Source organism: Eumetopias jubatus, unplaced genomic scaffold (genome assembly GCF_037043125.1).
Source record: "Eumetopias jubatus isolate StellerSeaLion01/CBP00866 unplaced genomic scaffold, mEumJub1_p1.0 scaffold_13, whole genome shotgun sequence".
Taxonomy (NCBI): Eukaryota; Metazoa; Chordata; class Mammalia; order Carnivora; family Otariidae; genus Eumetopias; species Eumetopias jubatus.
The window spans coordinates 8,019,683-8,037,976 of record NW_028274819.1 but is presented as its reverse complement, the minus strand read 5'-3'; the positions used below and the strand labels follow the sequence as shown (position 1 = coordinate 8,037,976).

At 57.9% G+C, this 18,294-nt stretch overlaps 2 protein-coding genes across 4 annotated transcripts; one reads left to right on the top strand and one right to left on the bottom strand.

Annotated features, from left to right (window-relative positions):
* Positions 1–1,799: 1,799 nt before the first annotated feature.
* Positions 1,800–13,279, bottom strand: BAD (BCL2 associated agonist of cell death). Its single transcript, XM_028118121.2, has 4 exons — positions 12,438–13,279; positions 11,962–12,156; positions 2,879–3,072; positions 1,800–2,325 (listed from the first exon to the last, which is right to left on the bottom strand). The coding sequence occupies exons 2-4, from the start codon at positions 12,146–12,148 to the stop codon at positions 2,200–2,202; spliced, it is 507 nt and encodes a 168-aa protein (XP_027973922.1). The 5' UTR covers positions 12,149–12,156; positions 12,438–13,279; the 3' UTR covers positions 1,800–2,199.
* GPR137 (G protein-coupled receptor 137) lies at positions 12,594–17,709 on the top strand. Of its 3 annotated transcripts, XM_028118116.2 has the most exons (8): positions 12,594–13,221; positions 14,325–14,692; positions 14,774–14,823; positions 15,943–16,168; positions 16,288–16,437; positions 16,570–16,698; positions 16,813–16,931; positions 17,354–17,709. In XM_028118116.2, the coding sequence occupies exons 2-8, from the start codon at positions 14,336–14,338 to the stop codon at positions 17,625–17,627; spliced, it is 1,305 nt and encodes a 434-aa protein (XP_027973917.1). In that variant the 5' UTR covers positions 12,594–13,221; positions 14,325–14,335; the 3' UTR covers positions 17,628–17,709. The 3 variants fall into 3 exon arrangements, with proteins under 3 accessions (XP_027973917.1, XP_027973919.1, XP_027973920.1); XM_028118118.2 differs by lacking the exon at positions 12,594–13,221 and having other exon boundaries at positions 13,228–14,692; positions 16,840–16,931; XM_028118119.2 differs by lacking the exon at positions 12,594–13,221 and having other exon boundaries at positions 13,231–14,692; positions 17,248–17,491.
* Positions 17,710–18,294: the final 585 nt, after the last annotated feature.

Sequence of the window (18,294 nt, the reverse complement as noted above, 5' to 3'; positions counted from 1 at the left end):
CCTTCACAGAGGCTCAGGCCTGTGCGTCAGGAAGCCTTCCCTGCCCCCCCTTCCTGTCGCCTGATAATGACCCAAGCGCCCAGCATCTTCCGCCAAGGCTGCTCTGGGCCCCTCGCAGGCAGTTGACTCTAATCGGGGATGGACCTGGTCCACTCAGAACCTGTCCACCATCAGGGGCCCCGGGCTCTCAGTGATACAAATTGGGGGGGGGGGGCCTGGTAGTGACCCCTGGGAGAAGGGAAGCTGACCGTCACAGACGCTCACAGGGACCAGGAGACCCAGCATCCCCCTCATCCCTGTGAGGGAGACGTTATGCCTGTTTTACAGATGAGGAAACTGAGGCCCAGAGCAGAAGTCACATGTGCCAGGCCACAGCTAAGTCAAGATGTCCTGACCTGGAGGCAGGGCGGGCCTGGACCCTCTATGACAGACTGTCTTCGGCCTCGGGACAGCGTGGAGTGGCAGAGACCCCGCCGCGAGGGTGCGGCTAGGTTCTGCCACAGGGTCAGGCTGGCACTTCTTCAAGGCCTCTCCCAGCTTCCTGGCGCTTCCCCGGCTGACTGCCTCCCTCCTCCGGAGGAAGGCAGCCTCTTATCTGGGCTTATCTCCTGCCAATTGAGTGTTTTCATTCTTTGTTTTTGCTGCAGCCTCAGGCAAACAGATAGGGTGGGGAGGCGACAGAGCAAGGGCTTCCAGAGCTGGCCCTTCCCAGGGCTGGGGGCCTCTCCCCTTTGCCCTGCTCCCTCAGGGTTAATACCATTGTCCAAACCCTCCCCGCGTCTGTGGTCAGGCCTGGTCCTGTCCCCAAATTGGCGTACTCTATTCTGTGGCCAGGCCCCTCAGCCACCAAGGCCTATCTTCCTGATTTGGCTTGCCTCTACACACAGAAACACTCCATGTCAGTCCCTGGGTCCTAAAGGCCCGGCTAAACTCCAAACGCCCCGGTATGACATTCCAACCCCCTCAGAATCCTGGCCTCTTCTGCCCCCCCCCCCATCCTTCCATGGGTCCACTTTTTTCTCTACGGGGAATGACCGCTCCCTCCTCCATCTCTCTCTTCAAGGCCCAGCGCTAACTCACCTCCTCCCTGAAGCCCTCCCGGACTTCCCCTTGCCGGAGGGCGCCGCCCTCACCCCGGTTCTGAGTCCCTGTTACAGCACTCAGCTCGCGGTAACTCCACTCTAAGAGGCTGGTTCTCCCCCGGCCGCCAGGAAGCTTCTGACGGCAGAGCTGTGGCGTAATTCATCTCTGTGTACCCGGTACCAAGCGCTGGCCGGTCTATAGGGGGCGCCAATAAATCTTTCTGGAATTGAGCTCCGAGCTCTGCTCCCAGGTCCTGGTGAAGATTCTCAGTTCCCTAGTGACCAGTCCAGTCACAGCCCTGGGCCCAGCCTTCCGTCGCCCCGTCCCCTGCTCCGCACGTCCTACCCGTTCCCTAGACAGAGCTGGCTCCAGGCCGGCCACACAGTAGCTGCTTGAAAGGACTGACCCAAATAGGAACAAATGACCCTGGGGAACGGCGGCACGGTTTGCAGAGTGCGGAATTCCAGCGGCCGGCCGGCCTGCAGTTCCCAATTAGCATATTAGAGATAAGGACCTGGAGGTGCCCGAGGCCCGGCTGCGCTCCGCTTTCCGGAGACCAAGCAGCCCTGGCTCTGGTCGCCGCCTGGACCCCTTCCTGGTCTCGGTTCCAGGTTAAGTCACTCAAAAAGAGCCGTGTAAAGCGAGGGCATCTTTTGAAACTGTCAGTGCTAGCTAGCGCTTCCCCAGCCTGCGAAACCCCAAGCGACGGAGCGAGGAGACTCGGCGGCACAAACGCGGGCTTTATTAGCATATTTCGTTGCCAGCGATGGTCCGCAGCGATACCGCGGAGGAAAGGGCTCTGGTGAAGTTGAAACTTTCCCAGCTTGCAACTTGGCGCAGACGCTAGGGGTAGCCCAGCGCCGGGGGCGGGGTCACGGGGCCACTTCCGGCGGCTAAGGGCGGATAAACTTCAAAACTTCCGACGGGGCCAAACCCCTCCGTACTCCTCGTACACACCGGAAGCGAATTCGGTCTTCGGGTCAGATCGCCTCCTTCGAAAAGGAAAGAACTGATCCTCTTTCTTGCATAAAGCCTGCGGAAAAGACTTCCGCCCACAGCCAAGATGGCCGCCGGCGGCGCCGAGAAGGGGGGAAGAGTTTCGGGCTGCGGGACTGGTCATTGGGAGGGGGCGGAGCCTCCTCTCCCCAAGTTCCGATCCCACCAGGACAGGATGACGCGCGTCCAGCTGGGGCTTTGTCGCATCTGCGTCGCTGTGCCCGCGCTCCTCGGGCGAGGAAGTCCCTTCGGGGTGGGAGGAGGAAAGGGTTAAATGAGTTAGCTTGTCCTGGCAGCCCGAGTCGGAGCCCTCCACCTCCGGAATTCCACCGCTAAGTGAGATGCCGGCGGACCTAAAGACCGTAGCTCCCGGCATGCCCTCTACCGAGGGGAAGAAGGTGGAAGGACCGCTTGGGCCCTCAGGAGTGGTACTGGTTAGATCCCAGACGCACCGTGCCAGGGACGCGGGGAGAGAACGCCTAAGACCCTGTAAGCCCCTAAGACCCTGTAAGCCCCAGAGACCGAGACCTAGCCGCGAAGCCGGGACAGCAATTCAAGAACTAAGTAATTCTGAAGTTGAGGCCAAAGAACCCGGATATCGGAAAGGGGCCGACCGGGAGCACAAATACCAGCATGCCTCGCGCCCCGAGAATTTGGGGAACTCAAGCGCTTTAGCCTTCTGACGCACGGTCTGGACTACAGATACCGGCAGGCCCTGGGGCGCAGGAAGGGTCAGGCCAGAGGGAGAGGAGGGGTCCCGGAACTACAGATCCCGACACGCTTTGGGGCCGGCGCTCACCTTGAAGGAGCCCTGGAACTCGTCGCTCATCCTCCGGAGCTCGCGGCCATAGCGCAGTGCAGCACAGAGGTTGGGGGGCGCTGAGCTCGAGCGCCCCCGGAAAGGGCTGAGCTCTTCCTCCTCCATCGCTTCATCCTCCTCGGGCCCCGCGGGGTACGAGCTGTGGCGACTCCGGGTCTCCACAGCCCCAGCGCCTGCACAGGGGACGGGGGCGACCTGAGTCTCCACGCCTCTGCGCCCCCAGCCTTGCCAAAGCCCTTGGCACCAGCTCCTCGCCCGCTGATGTCTCTGTGTGCACAGTACCTCGGAAGCCCAGTTCAGTTCCTTCATATGTAAAGCTCATGGGGCTTTGTGAAGATTTGGATTAACTTCTCATTAATCCCACAAATCTTAATTGAGCCCCATTAATGGGCCAGGCCCTTAGTGTATTGAATGACCTCTGCCTCTGTGCCTGCCATAAAACAAGGACGTAAGTAGTATAGTTCTCCGCGCAAGACCATGGGGCCTCAGGGCACTCTTGGAGGAAATCAATCACCTGGATGAGGTTTCCTGCCCTAGGCAGGGCTGAACTCCACCTCTGCAAGTGATCTGCTGGGGCCCATTTGTTTCACTGTTGTGGCCTAGGGAGACCTTGGGCCCCTGGAGAGCAAGGACCTGTCAGCAGCATGTCTGGACCTCCCAAGCACCTGCTTTGGAGAAAGAGTCGGAAGGTCCTGTTGACTTTTGATTATGGAGCACTATGTGCCAGCCCTGGGAATTCCCTCATTATGCTCCTTACCTCCTAAGAAGTGAGTCCTAACACTGCCTCCATTTTACAGACAAGAAGACAGAGTCTTAGAGAGCGGAGACTTGTCGATGGTCACACAGTATGAAGCTCTCAGGTTGGAAGTCTCTCGAGGTTTCTTGGACTCCAGAGTCCAGTGATCAACCACTGAGCTACACCTCTTCCCTTACCAAACCACCCTTCAACTCTGAGCCAGTGTGCTCACCTCTGTGTGGGGACAGACCTATCCCCTACTAACCAGTGGCCGTGGGAAGGTCACATAAAACAGTGTGAAAGTGCTCTGAAAGTTGGAAGTAAACGACGGGTTCTCATTCACGGTCGCCTCTCCTGTGTTCTGAGTCTGTCTGACCTGTGTACCTTGTGCCATCCCTCCACTCCTGCCAACCCCAACCCCAAAATTGAGACCAACAGAGACCTAGAACCAGTCCCAGGAGCAAAAACCCAGAGCTACCTAGTAGCGTGAAAGCCAGCATGAAAACAAGAGCAGGGGAAGGTGCTCAGGGGCCCCAGCAAGGCCCATCTGTTAGGGAAGGCATTTTGGAGGAAGTAAGATTTAGGCTCTGAAGCCAGGGTGTAACAGTGTCTCATCCTCTCCCACAGGCCCTTACGCAAAGCCCTGCGGGTAACTTTCAGGGGCTGCAGGGCCTCCAAGGGGCCCAGCTCCAGAGACGTGTCTAAGAAAGCTAAGGAGGGAAGAGGGTGCTGGATCCAGAAAGGCTTAGGCTAAGAGGGTGGTCAGAGCTCCTGGCTGTTCTGAGCTTCACCAAAGTCCAGGCCTGAGGTTAAGCAGGAACACCATCAAGCCTCTGAGGAGTGAGGTGGAAGTGGGAACAGGCAGCTAAATCAGAAATAAGGATGGAAGAGACAGGAATAGAAAGACCGTTGATAAGGACAGGCCCACCTACAGAGCACTTTCCAGTTCTGTGGAGCGTGCGGGCTTGGGCAGAGGCAGGAGGCCCACCTCAACCAGATTCCTGCATTGTGATCTTGTGCCCCCCCACCTTTTTTAAGATTCTATTTATTTATTTGAGAGAGAGAGAGAGAGGAAGAGAGTGCATGCTCACGGACAGAGGGGTGGAGCAGAGGGAGAGGGAGAAGCTGACTCCCCGCTGAGCACAGAGCCCAAGGAGATGCAGGGCTCAATCCCAAGACCCTGGGATCACAACCTGAGCCAAAGGCGGACACCCAACCAACTGAGCCATCCAGATGCACCACCTTGGGCCCTTTTCTAACTTGGTGGGGCCTCAGTATCTTCCTCTATGAAATGGGGGCAGGGGTACCTAGGTGGCTTGGTTGTTTGGGTGTCTGCCTTCAGCTCGGGTCATGATCCCGGGGTCCTGGGATCGAGCCCCTCGTTGGGCTCCCTGCTCTAAGGCGAGCCTGCTTCTCCCTCTCCCCCTGCTCATGCTCTTTCTCTCTCAAATAAATAAAATCTTAAAAAATAAAAGAAATGGGGGCAGCCCCCATCTCCCAGGACCACCCCAGGAACAGATGAGACAAGAAAAGCACTAGGTTCCGTCCCCTTTACATCCTGAAGCCTCCCAGCTTCCCAGGGAGGTGGCCGCTAAGTTCCCCTATATTACAGATGAAGAAGTGCAGGCACCTAGAGGTTAGGAACTTGCCAGACGTCCTGCAGTGGGCACACCCTCCTAGCCACTTAAGGGCTCACGGAACGTCAGCTATTCTCCGTTACTAGCTTTTAAGAATGCACACAAACCACCACACCTGACAGACGCTAGGCCCAAGAGCTGGAAAGTGAGTGACTTGCTCACGCTGCCCCCTCGCCCAAAAATCAGAACAAGCAGAAGAGCACTCGCCATGTCAGGTTGGAAGTGCTTCACCTGAATTGATTCATTAGGTCCCCATCGTACCCTATGAGGAAGGTTCCTCACTGTCCCTATTTTACAGAGGAGAAAAAACTAAGGCACAGAGAGGGTGAGGCACTTCCCCAGTGTCACACAGCTAGCAGGTGGGATCCAACCCCCAACCAGCCTGGCTCCAGGGCCTGTGTGCTTAATGCTCGCGCCCCAGGTTCCCAACATCAGCCCCACGGGCCACCTTGGGGGTGCCGCTTGGGGAAGGCACCTCTGGGCCTTCTGTGACTGCCAGCCCTACCAGGAGCCTATCCTCTGGGGCAAGCTGTTTTCACCAAAGCCATGGACTTAGCGATGCCAAGCCAGCCACCATCAGAATGATGAGCATATGTGTAAACTGAGCTTTTTAAAAGTGTCCTTCTCTTTACTGGAAAAAAAACTGAGGAATTTTCTGTGAACTCCCTGCGGAAGTGGACATGCTCACTCTGAACTAACCCACCTTCAAACGAGCTCTCGCCCCTACAGGGCCCTGGGCAGGACAGAGGTGGCCTCTCCCAACTCTGGGCAAGTTAATGGGAGAGGGCGTGGCTCCTGCCTGGGTGTGAGCCTGGGTGTGTGCTCAGGCTTGCCCACTCCCACCATCCTCTCAGCCCTCCTGGGGCTGGGGTGGGGGAGCGGGAGGGGCCTCTGGCTGGAGGTGCCCCAAGGCCCAGCAAAGCTTTAAGTTCTTTACCGTGGGTCTTCTGGGTAAGCGCGTAGGGCCGGACACATCCAAGTTCACGCTTCTGAGAGCATCCTTACACACTTAAAACGGTGGTAATCCAGGCACCTTGAGGCAGTGAAGCTTTGCCATCAGGCAGCTCTGGGTTTGAATCCTTTTTTTTTTTTTTTTTAAGATTTTATTTATTTGAGAGAGAGAGAATGAGAGATAGAGAGCACGAGAGGGAAGAGGGTCAGAGGGAGAAGCAGACTCCCCGCTGAGCAGGGAGCCCGATGCGGGACTCGATCCCAGGACTCCAGGATCATGACCTGAGCCGAAGGCAGTCGCCTAACCAACTGAGCCACCCAGGCGCCCTGGGTTTGAATCCTGACCTCCTGCATGCAGGTGCTCACATACTGCTTGCCCCCCCCCGACAATGTGGCACCCCAAACTGAGCAGGCGCGTGAGGCCCATCAGCTTCTGGCACCTGCAGGAAGCCCAGACTCCCTGTCTACCCTAAAGCCAAGCCATTTGGGGTACAGAAATCCCTTACTGCCCTGCAAAGAACATGCCATCTTGCTCAGAGCTGCTAAATCAGAAAACATTCTAAAGCAGAGGCCGGCAAATGTTTTTGGTAAAGGGCCAGAGAGTAAATGTTTGGGCACTGCAGGCCACGCAGTCTGTTAACAGCTACTCAGTTTTGTGGTCACTGCTTGAAAGAAGCCATAAACAATATATAATTGTGTTGCTGTATATTCCACTACAATTTAAAAAATGTCAAAACTATTCTTAGCTCATGGGCTGACAAAAAAAAAAAAATAGGGACTTAGTGGTTTGTCAACCCCTGCTTTAAACCCAACTGTGTCTGTCCTCTGCCTAAAACCTTCAGTGGCCCCCCCATTGCCAAGGAGGTAAAGTCCAAACTCCTTAGCGTGGCTTTCAAGGCCTTTACATTCTGGTTCTAACTTAAACTTTACTTGTCCATTTTGAGGAGGGCATGGGGGTTATTCATGTCTACCTCCACCGAATGAACAGCAGTCCTCAGCTCTGCTCAGAGCCTGGACCAACTCACAGTAACAATAACAGCAACAACGGCAGTAAGAGTAAGAACAGCAAATGTTCCTCTGGGCCAGGCACTGTTTCTAAGCACTTTTCCTATATTAACTGATCAAATCCCCCCTACAAGAGGGGAGGACAAGTTCTATTCTCATTTTACAGATAAGCAAACAGAGACCGACAGAGTTAACTAGCCTGCTCAAGTTCAACCTGCTAATAGAGGGTGGAGCTGGGCTTGAACCCTGCGGTCCGGCCCATTGGGCGTTCCCCCTTCCCTCTCCACCATCCACACACATCCCCACGGCTCACCGCGCACCTACCTGTCCCGGGCACTGGGCTACGCGCTGGGGCCGTCACAGCACAAAAGGTGGCCAAGTCTCTGCCCTGGGGACACGGACAGTCCAGTCTCACAGGGCCCAGGGGCAGGGAATATGAAGAGTGACGGGGCTCTGCCCACCTGGAGGGGGCAGGGCTCTGTGGTTCTGGCGGGCCACCAGCACTTGCCGATCTTTTATGAGAAAATCATTTGCTTTTTAGGTATTGAAAACTAAGTCAAGGGGCATCTGGGTGGCTCAGTCGGTTAAGCGTCTGCCTTCAGCTCAGGTCATGATCCCAGGGTCCTGGGATCCAGCCCCATGTTGGGCTCTCTGCTCAGCAGGGAGCCTGCTTCTCCCTCTCCCTCTGCCTGCCACTCTCTCTCGCTCCGTCAAATAAATAAATAAAATCTTAAAAAAAAAAAGAAAGAAAAGAAAACTGGGGCGCCTGGGTGGCTCAGTCGTTGGGCGTCTGCCTTCAGCTCAGGTCGTGACCCTGGAGTCCCGGGATCGAGTCCCGCTTCGGGCTCCCGGCTCCGCGGGAAGCCTGCTTCTTCCTCCCCCGCTCCCCCTGCTTGTGTTCCCTCTCTTGCTGTCTGTCAAATAAATAAATAAAATCGTAAAAAAAAAGAAAACTAAGTCAAGGGGGGAATGGAGGGATGGGGTCACTGGGTGATGGGCATTAAGGAGGGCACGTGATGGGATGAGCACTGGCTGTTACATGTAACTGATGAATCACTGACCTCCACCTCGGAAACTACTAATACATTATATGTTAATTAATTAAATTTAAATTAAAAAAAACTTAAGTCAAAGTTTAACAACTCCCGTCAGTCCTTACACGTGATGGTTATTTTCACCCCTCCGGCCCTCCTCCTGGAAGGGTCTGGAGCTGGGGAAGGCGCCTCTGCTCCGAGGCCGCACACCCCCTGGTGCAGGAGCTTCCTCCAGCCCCGTCTTTATTCATTCCCAGGACCCAAGTTGCCCTTCCGCTTTCCAGCCTCTCCTTCCCTGCCCTTCCTTCTCCAGCCCTGTCTAGCTCTCAGTCCCGGTCAGAACCTTCTGTAACTCTGTCCCAAGCCTCGCAGCTCCTACCTGGCTGGCTCCCTCCCTTGGAAGCCCACTGACGCCAGAACTCCCAGAGCAAGCCTACACACCACACCAACCATTCCCTCCCCTCGCAGGTACCCTCAAGCACCCCTCCCCAGCTGGGCTGAGACAGGCACAGCTCTGGTTAAACTCCAACTCCCCGCTGGCCCCCGCGAGCCCCCAGCAGCCAGTGTGGCTGGAAAAAGCACAGCCATGCCGCCTCCGTTTCAGCTTGTGGCCACGGGCTCCTGGGCAGCTCAGTTGGTTAGGCATCTGCCTTCGGGGGAGCCTGGGTGGGCTCAGTTGGTTAAGCGACTGCCTTCGGCTCAGGTCATGATCCTGGAGTCCCGGGATCGAGTCCCACATCGGACTCCCTGCTCAGCAGGGAGTCTGCTTCTCCCTCTGACCCTCTTCCCTCTCGTGCTATCTCTCACATAAATAAATAAAATCTTAAAAAAAAAAAAAAAGCATCTGCCTTCGGCTCTGGTCATGATCCCAGGGTCCTGGGATTGAGCCCCGCATTGGGCTCCCTGCTCAGCAGGGAGTCTCCTTTTCCTTCTCCCTCTGCCCTTCCCGCCCACTCATGCGCGTGGGCGCTCTTTCTCTAACTCACTCTCAAATAAATAAATAAAATCTTTAGAAAAAAGTTTATAATTAAAAAAAACATTCGTGGCCATAAAACCCAGTGGCACCCTTGACATTGCCCAGCCCACCTTGCATGCTCTATGCTTGAGGATGGACAACCACTTCAAACCTAATCCTCTCTCCTCAACCCTTTTCTGGAGAAACTGGCAGCACCCACAAGAGAAACTTCTACTACTTCCCATGAAGTATCTACCCACAACCACGCACCCACGTCCACTGCCCCGCGTTTAGCTGAGCCAGGCCTCCCCAGGCTCCAGACCCCTCTCTCCTACTCAAGGACATCTCTCTAGCTAGCCTCCCTTCTCTCCTGCCTCATCTGGTAGTTCCCTGGCTCCTGGATTACTCCCATCAGCTTACAGACAGGCTATTTTCTTTCCCCTTTAAAAAAAACAAAACCAAAACCAACAACCAAACAACCCTTCCTCGATCCTCCTTGGGCCTTCTCTGCTCCCCTTCCTGGAGCACAACTGCCAAGAGTGGGCTCTCCTTTCCGTCTCCACCTCTCTTCCTGTTATCCGTCCCCACTGAACTGAGCTCAGCCTCAACCTCCGCACCAAAACTGCAATGGCCCCCCGTTGGCGACTCCAGGGCTCCACTCCCAGCACTCCTCTAGCCAGAAGCATCCCCTTGCTGCGCGGGCCCTGCCTGCTCCTGGTTTCCCTCCCATACTGCTGGTAATTCCTTCCAGGTCCCCACTGCGGGCTCCTTCTCTGCTGCTGCCCTCTGAAGGCCAAAGCCCCAGGCTCAGCCCAGGCCCCTGCCTGTCTACACTGGCTCCCCGGGCCTTAGAGAACACGACCTCAGTGATTGACAACTCCCACCTCCCACGTGTATAAATCCTGCCTAAACCTAACCCTACTGGAAATGTCCACCCGGCTGCCCAAAAGGCCCCTCTACCCTCACCTGGCCCAAACCAGGCTCCTGATTTGGCCGAAGTTCCGTCAGAGTTAAGAGCAGCTCCGTCCTCCAAAGTGCCCAGGCCAGATTCCTTGCAGCCACCCCTGACTCCTCTCTTCCCCCCACACCCCACACCCAGTTTGTTGGCAAATGCTGCCAGTTCTACCTTCAAAATAAACCCAGAGCCCAGCTATGTACCATCTCCTCTGCCACCACCGGGCCCAAGCCATCATATCCTCCCTCACTGGGACTCTCGCAGCAGCCTCCTCCGCATGCCCCCCGCCCCTCCCCGGGCTGCTTTTGCCCACTGCAGGCTAGTCTCAACACAGAGCCCCTGGTGGTACTGTTGACCCCAAATCAGACCGCCCTGCCTCTGCTCAAAGCCCTCCCGTGTGTTTTCACTCAAAGTGAAAGCCAACCTCCTGACACAGGCCTCCCAGGCCCTGCCCAGATGCCCCTCCCCCCCATTAATCCCTCACTGCATCTCTACCTCTCCTCCCCCCAGGGGCCCAGACTGTGTCCTGCCCTCAGGGCCTTTGCATTTGCCCTTCCCTTGGCCAGGATCTGTTTTTCCAGCCAGGATCAGTTTTTCTGCAGATAGGGGCAAGGCTCACCTCTGACCACTTCCAACTTTGGCTCAAATGTTGCTTCGTACCAAGGCTGACCCTGATCACCTCAGTTAGAGTCACTCCCCCAGCCCCCCACCAACTCTGGATTCCAAAGAGAAAGTAAAGAATGTTTCTGGCGCTGCCATTACGCATCATACCATTTGTTTGTTTGTTGACAGCCTGTCTCTTTCCACTCAACTAGAATGGAGGCACCACAAAGGGCAAGGACTTTTATCTCTTTTGTTCACTGATGCACCCCTGGCAGCTAGGGCTGCACGTGGCACAAATTAAGCACTTGATACGGAGGATGAAGAGGAACAGCGAGGTGGGGGGTGGAAAGCCGTGAGCAGCAAGAGCAAAGATCTGGACTGTAGAGGAATTAAAGCCTGTGGAGTTCAGTCTGACAAAGTGTGTGTGTGCGGGCTGGGAAGCAGGACTTCGTAAGCCTTCTTGTTTCTGAACGTGACGATGGGGTCATTTCGGCTTCGTGACGTTAGGGATAGGAGTTCTGTTTACAGAAGATCGCTATGGTTGTTCCAGGTGCTGACACCTGGGGTGGGCACTGGGAGGTAGGCTGCTGGGGAGAAATGGGGAGAAATGGCCGCTGTTCTCCAGTGCCCATCCTTCCATCTTAGCACTGGGTCCCCTCGCTGAGTGTGGATAGACTCCTTGGGGTCACTTGCCCCTGGCAACTGGCAAGGATGACCCTAGTGTGGGTGTGTGACACAAGGCAGGAAAGCACACACCTGGGGGCTAAAGTCCAATTTCAGGGAAGGTGCAAAGCCTGGGGTGGGGCACCTTGGAGTCTTCCAGCCCCGCTTCCTACCAAAGGCAAAGCCAACTAAGTGGGACCTTAGGCAGGTCACTTCCCCCATCTGGCTCACGGGCTGTCTCTAGGTAATTTCTGTCCTGGTCCTACGCTAACAGCTACATTCTTTGAGCATTTACTATGCGCTGGCACTATAATTAAGTGCTTTCTATATATTTCTGCTAATCATCCCAACAGCCCTACAATGGTGGTGATTAATTGCTGTTTTACAAAAGAGGAAACTGAGGTGCAGAGAGGTTAGGCACTTACTTGAAGCCAGCCAGTGAGTGGGGATGCAGCTGGGATGCGGGGAGCTACAGGGCTAGGGGCAAGGTGGATAGGCAGGTGGTTGGGGGGTGGGTACCTACCTCCATGGTGGTTGCTGCTGGCCGGCTGCCCCTGCTGGTGACCAGCTTCCCCTAGGAGGCCTGGGGCCGTCTGCCGGTGCTTACCAGGGCCTGGGGGCCGGTCCCCTGTGGGGCTGGGGCCCAGGCCCCTATCTGCAGGACTGGAGTCTTCCTGCTCACTGGGCTCAAACTCTGGGATCTGGAACATGCTCTGGGCTGTGGGGGCAACATGGTAGGTAGTTAGGGCACAGCTGGGGCAAATGGTGGCCAGTGAAGGGGGGGCAGCAGATGCTTCTAGCTCCCTCTCCCACCTTAGAACCCCAAGTTCACCCTGCCTCCCAGGCCCGGATTTGTCCACTGACTCTAGCTGGGCAGGTCTTTCAGCCTGTCCACCCAGGACCTAAATCTGTTTTGGAGCCCTGGTGCTGTGAAGCAGTCCCAGGCCCCTACTTAGGCCCCGGCCCACCCTGCCCTCGGTGATGGGACACGAGTCTTACCCCAAGCCCGATCTCGAGGCCCCTGACTCGGGCCTGCCGCCTCCCTCTAGTACCGAGGGAGCCCGGCCCTAGTTGCCCGGGCAACGGGAACTGTCACCGACCCGGCCCAATCAGCTCTTGAAATGTCACTAGGGCTGTCCAGGGGGCGTGGCCGCTCCCGGCCCAGGCTCCGCCCCCGCCGGCGGACCCGCTCCCGGCCCGCCGCCCTCGTCCCTGGGTCCCTTCCTCGCCTCCCGCCGCTCAGCTCCCGACTTCCTTGTGCCTGGGCCATGTGTGGGAGCAGATGAGGGATTCTCTGGGGTCCCCACTTGGAACCTGGAGACCAGCTTCTGCTGACAAGCCCTTCAGTCCCTCTGGGCCTTAGTCTCCACTCCTGTAAAATGAAGATAATGACACCTCCCTTAGAAGCCAGTGAACTTTGTAAACCGAGTGGTGATTACTGTGGATGAAAGCACTTTGCAAAGCTTCAGTTGAAGCTCAGCCGTCGATGCAGGTGTTGTTGCTGTTGTCACTGCTTCATCTGGATGCAAGTGTTGCTGCTGTTGTCACTGCTCCGTGTGGACTGGGTAGCCGGGTCGGGAAGTCCCGCTCCCTCTTCCCCACAGTGGAAACCTCGCACCGCCCGCCTCGGGGGCACTACTCTCCGCGCCAGCTCCGGAGCGCTCGAGATAAGCAAGGGAGCCTCCTCCCCGGCAGGATGACTGCCCCGGCGCAGGAGAGGGGGCCCCGTTGAGGGTGGCCGTAGGACTCGCTGAGGCTTCGCGCCGAGCAGGCTGCCGGCCAGGTGAGCGGGAACCGCGGCCCGCCAGGGAGAGGGGCGGGCGTGCCTCCCCGGGACTGCTGGGCCCTGAGGGTTAAGCCCAGGGGGCGGGGCCCGGGGGCCATCTTAGCTGTGGGCGGAAGTTTCCTTCGGAGAGCCGGTGAGGGGAAGTTGTTGCCGCCCCCCGGGCGGGCGGCGCGATCTCGATTTGGGAATGGGGAAGAAAAGCACGGGAACTGGCTGCCTCCCAAACAAACGAGGGCGGGTGGCTCCGGGCACGGCCCACCCGGGCGCCCGCCGGATTGCGGTTCCGCCCCAGCGTCTCGGCCTCCCGCTGCCTCTAGTAACCCGTGGCACCCGTAGGCGGCGCGGCGCGGGGCTGCGGGGCTGACGGGGCCAGACCCTGCGCATTTAGCGTAGCGAACGGCGCCCGCGCAGACGCAGGCGCAGGCGCAGGCGCAGGAGGGGGCGGAGCAGCGGGAGCCGGGGAGCCGGGGAGCCGGAGCCCCGGGTCCCAGCGACCAGAGCCGGCTCCCCCAGCGGCGTCCTGAGGACCCGGCGTCGGCCTCCTCCCGCACCCTCCGAGGCTGGAGAGTGGATGAAGTGGGGGGGGGGGACAGCGTCCGGAATTCCGAGGACAGGAGGCAGAGGCCATCCCCAATCCGGATTATTGGAAGGGAGAGAGACCCCCAGTTTGGGGAGGGGGAGAGCTGGGCGTTGAGCGTGCCCGGCAGCGGCCGCTGCCTTTAGCGGAAGGGTATCTGCCGGCTCTCCCCCTCCAGCCGGGACGACTCGAACAAGCAAGGCCAGGGACCCCTGTCCTTCATTCTCTGCACCCCCTCGCCCTGGCTCTGGGGCTGGCCCAGGGAGGAGACCCTGCCCACTTCCCGCCTCTGCCCTCCACAGGGTCTGTCCTTCCACTTCCCAGAGTGAGGGGCCCAGGCCCCAGGCTGCCTGTGTCCCGCTGCAAGGGCAGGGTCCCTCTGTTGAGGGGGAAGGGCCTGGCCAGCTGCAGCTTCTTCCCTCCTGAGCTCCCCATCTCTGTCGCTGCACCCTGCAACTCCCATTCCTCCATATTTATTTCCCTGGCCCCCTGCCAGCCCTCCATCTCTTTCTCTGGGATTCAGGCCTCCCTGACATGGAGAGTAACCTGTCTGGCCTGGTGCCTGCTGCTGGGCTGGTCCCTGCGCTGCCTCCTGCCGTGACCCTGGGGCTGACTGCGGCCTACACCACTCTGTATGCCCTGCTCTTCTTCTCCGTATATGCCCAACTCTGGCTGGTGCTCCTATATGGGCACAAGCGTCTCAGCTATCAGACAGTGTTCCTGGCACTCTGTCTGCTCTGGGCTGCCTTGCGCACCACCCTCTTCTCCTTCTACTTCCGAGATACCCCCCGAGCCAACCGTCTGGGACCCCTGCCCTTTTGGCTTCTCTACTGCTGCCCTGTCTGCCTGCAGTTCTTCACACTGACACTTATGAACCTCTACTTTGCCCAGGTAACCATGGTAATGGGTGGGGTGGGCTATGGGGTGGCAAGCCCAGAGGCCCAAAGGAATGATGGGCATCTCTGCTCCCAGGTTGTGTTCAAGGCCAAGGCGAAGCGCCGGCCGGAGATGAGCCGAGGCTTGTAAGTACACGGGACATATGGGCATACCCCCCAGGCCAGGGGCAGGGAGCCGCCTGGCATCCATTTCTTGCCAACCCTGTGCAGTGCCTAGGCGGGGACAACTTAGCAAATGTTTGCAAAAGGTCCATGAAAAGTTAGGCACGTGGTGCAGACGGCTCAGCAAAGGCACTGCACCGGTGAAGGGCAGCGTTGCTAGAAACAGACATGCTAGTGTGAAGGGAGAGGGTCCCAGCGTCGTCCACGATGGAAGAGGAGCTGGAGAGCCCAGCCCTCGGAAGCCCCAGACTGCTCTTCTGGCTGACCTTGGGTGGTGATAAGCTGGTCATTTATATAACGTCTCACAGTTTATTAAGAGCTTTCAGAAACATTTTTACAACTTATCTGTGAGGCTGTTACTATCCCCATCTGAGAGATGAAGAAACTGAGGCCCAGCAAGGTAAAGCCACATGTTCAAGGTCATAGATCTGGCAGAAGACAGAGCCAGGGCTTACACCCAGGTTTGTTTGCCTTTCTTTCTTTCTTTCTTTTCTTTTTTCTTTTCTTTTCTTTTCTTTTCTTTTCTTTTCTTTTCTTTTCTTTTCTTTCTTTTTCTTTCTCTCTCTCTCTCTCTCTCTCTCTCTCTCTCCCTCCCCCTCCCCCTCTCCCCCTCTCCCTCCCTCGCTCCCTCCCTTCTATCTTTCTTTCTTTCTTTCTTTCTTTCTTTCTTTCTTTCTTTCTTTCTTTCTTTCTTTCTTTCTTTCTTTCTTTCAGATTTTATTTATTTGAGAGAGAGAGAGGGCACAAGTGGGGATGAGGGGCAGAGAAAGAGAGAGAAGCAGACTCCCTGCTGAGCAGGGAGCCTGGGATCATGACTCCATCCAAAGGCAGACAACCAACTGAGCCACCCAGGCACACCCCAGGTCTCTCTCAGTCTTGTGTTCTTTCCACTGTATTATAGCTGTCAGTCACCATCTGACCTCTGTGGGCCTCGGTTTCCCCATCTGTAAAACTGGAGAGCCGGGGTTCAGACTGGATTGGTCTGGATTGGTTCTGATTGACATTGGGGTCTCCTGGGGGCATTTGGGGGGTCAGGGAGTGCCAGCGATGGTTGTCTGGGGCTGACTGTGCTGTGGGCTGCAGGCTGGCTGTCCGAGGGGCCTTCGTGGGGGCCTCGCTGCTCTTTCTGCTGGTGAACGTGCTGTGCGCTGTGCTGTCCCGCCGGCGCCGGGCACAGCCCTGGGCCCTCCTGCTGGTGCGAGTCCTGGTGAGCGACTCCCTCTTTGTTATCTGCGCACTCTCTCTTGCTGCCTGCCTCTGCCTGGTCGCCCGGCGGGCGCCCTCCACCAGCATCTACCTGGAGGCCAAGGTAGGGCCACAAGCCCTGATCCCCAGGTGTCCCTTGGGGTCTCTGGGCAGTGATCTTCCGGGTAGAGAGGGAGCTGGAGCTTCTCCTCCCTGAGGGTCCTCTATTGTCATCTGTGCCAGGGGACCAGTGTGTGCCAGGCAGCTGCGATGGGTGGCGCCATGGTCCTGCTCTACGCCAGCCGGGCCTGCTACAACCTGGCGGCCCTGGCCTTGGCCCCCCGGAGCCGGCTGGATGCCTTCGATTATGACTGGTACAACGTCTCTGACCAGGTGGGCATTCAGCACCTCGGCTGCCTCCTTAGTAGCCATGGCTCTTGGCCCCCAGTTGGCCTTGACTCTGTCTGGGTCCCCCCTTTCCCCCCCGGCACAGTTGTGGATTATACAAACCCTGCCTTCCCACAGGCGGACCTGGTGAATGACCTGGGGAACAAAGGCTACCTGGTGTTTGGCCTCATCCTCTTTGTGTGGGAGCTGCTGCCCACCACCCTGCTGGTGGGCTTTTTCCGGGTGCACCGGCCCCCACAGGACCTGGTGAGGGCCAGCGGAGACGGGTGGACGCCGGGAATCCCCGGGCCGGGGTCTGGCGGGGCTGTGGGAAGCCAATGGTGGGGCGGGAGAAAGCACGATGGTGGTTTCCTCCCCCAGAGCACCAGCCGCATCCTCAATGGGCAGGTCTTTGGCTCCCGTTCCTACTTCTTTGACCGGGCCGGGCACTGTGAGGACGAGGGCTGCTCCTGGGAGCACGGCCGTAGCGAGAGCACCAGGTAGGAGCCCTGGCCCTGCCTCAGGTCCTGCGGGCTCCCAGCTCGCTCCATTGAGCCATGGGGATCTAGACCCTGGTCCTGGCACTTTCCCCCTCGGCCCCACCCCTGCCCTGCCCCTGTTTCCTGTCTGTACAGGGTGAGGTCCCCTCTGGTTTCCACCCCAAGATGCAGTTTGCCACAGTCTCGAGGGTTCAGGCCCTGGGGCCTGGAAAGCTGGGGCCCTGGGCCTTGTGCTAAGCCTCTCTCCCCACCCTGACTCTTGTGGATCTGGCCCTGGTCCCTGCCTTGGGACCGATCCTTGTTTCTCTGCCTGCAGCATGTCGGGCAGCCTAGGCTCTGGCAGCTGGTACGGCGCCATCGGGCGGGAGCCAGGCTGGTGCGGGGGCAGCCAGACACGGACCACTCCTCTGCTCTTCTCCCAGGTGCTGGGACCAGGTGGCCACCACCACAGTCTCTACTCCACTCCACAGACGTGATCCCCTCTTATTCTCCCCCTTGAACACCCAGACCCCAGTCCTCCAATCCCAGGCCCCTGTGCCAAGTACATTTGCCGCTTCTTGCCCAGGATCATGGGAGGCTGTGGCCACCTCTTCCCCTGGCCGGCTCCTTGCTACTCCTGTCATAGTGAGCTTATGCTGTCCCCTAGGATGGGGGGCATGGCCCTGGCTGCCAGATGCCCGCAGCACCTTGGCATGACCTGCCGCCTCCACTTCTGCACCGGAGCCAGCTACCTCTCCTGCACCTGCCCCTCAATAAACAGTCTCTGTGCCCCTCATCAGTTCACTGTCTGTCAGTTGTCGGCTTTGTGTTCCTTGCACCACGGCCTATACAGCTGGGGGCTGACGAGACCCCGGTCCTCCAAAGGCGTGGCTGGGCTGGGCAGGGGTCACTTACCTGACTCAGGCTGATGGGCCAGGAGAGGGAGGGAGCCTGCAGCCTGAGGGGCAAGGAGGCCAGAAAAGTCAGTTTCCACCCCAGTCACCTCCTCACTTGAAAAATGTCTACTCTCTCCTCAAAACCTGCTTCCTTTATGAAGCTGTTTATCTCCAGATCAGGGAGCTATGTCCCCCCTCCGGGGTCCTGTGGCACCATGATTATGGGTTTCTTATGCCTGTTCCCCTTGCCGGGTTGGGATTTCTGGAAACCCTGTTCCCCTGTCATCCTTCCCAACCTGGCGTCCAGGGCCGTGGAGGAGTTGGCCTGTGACTGAGTAGCCCCCACCTCCCCACCAGGTGTGCATTTGGCCAGATAGTTGGGCTGCCCCCACATAGTCTGCCTGGTGGCCCTGAGGGCCCCTTCTCTGGCTGCCCCTAAAGCTACAGTCGCTGCCTGCTGCTGCCACAGCCTTGGTAGGGCTGTCATC

Coding starts and splice junctions, on each gene's coding strand:
- BAD (XM_028118121.2), bottom strand. CDS start 12,148: ATGTTCCAGATCCCAGAGTTTGAGCCCAGTGAGCAGGAAGACTCCAGT. Junction 3,073..11,961: donor CAGCAGCAACCACCATGGAG/GTAGGTACCCAC, acceptor TCCCCTGTGCAG/GCGCTGGGGCTGTGGAGACC. Junction 2,326..2,878: donor AGTTCCAGGGCTCCTTCAAG/GTGAGCGCCGGC, acceptor CCCACCCCGAAG/GGACTTCCTCGCCCGAGGAG.
- GPR137 (XM_028118116.2), top strand. CDS start 14,336: ATGGAGAGTAACCTGTCTGGCCTGGTGCCTGCTGCTGGGCTGGTCCCT. Junction 14,824..15,942: donor CCGGAGATGAGCCGAGGCTT/GTAAGTACACGG, acceptor TGTGGGCTGCAG/GCTGGCTGTCCGAGGGGCCT. Junction 16,699..16,812: donor ACCGGCCCCCACAGGACCTG/GTGAGGGCCAGC, acceptor TTCCTCCCCCAG/AGCACCAGCCGCATCCTCAA.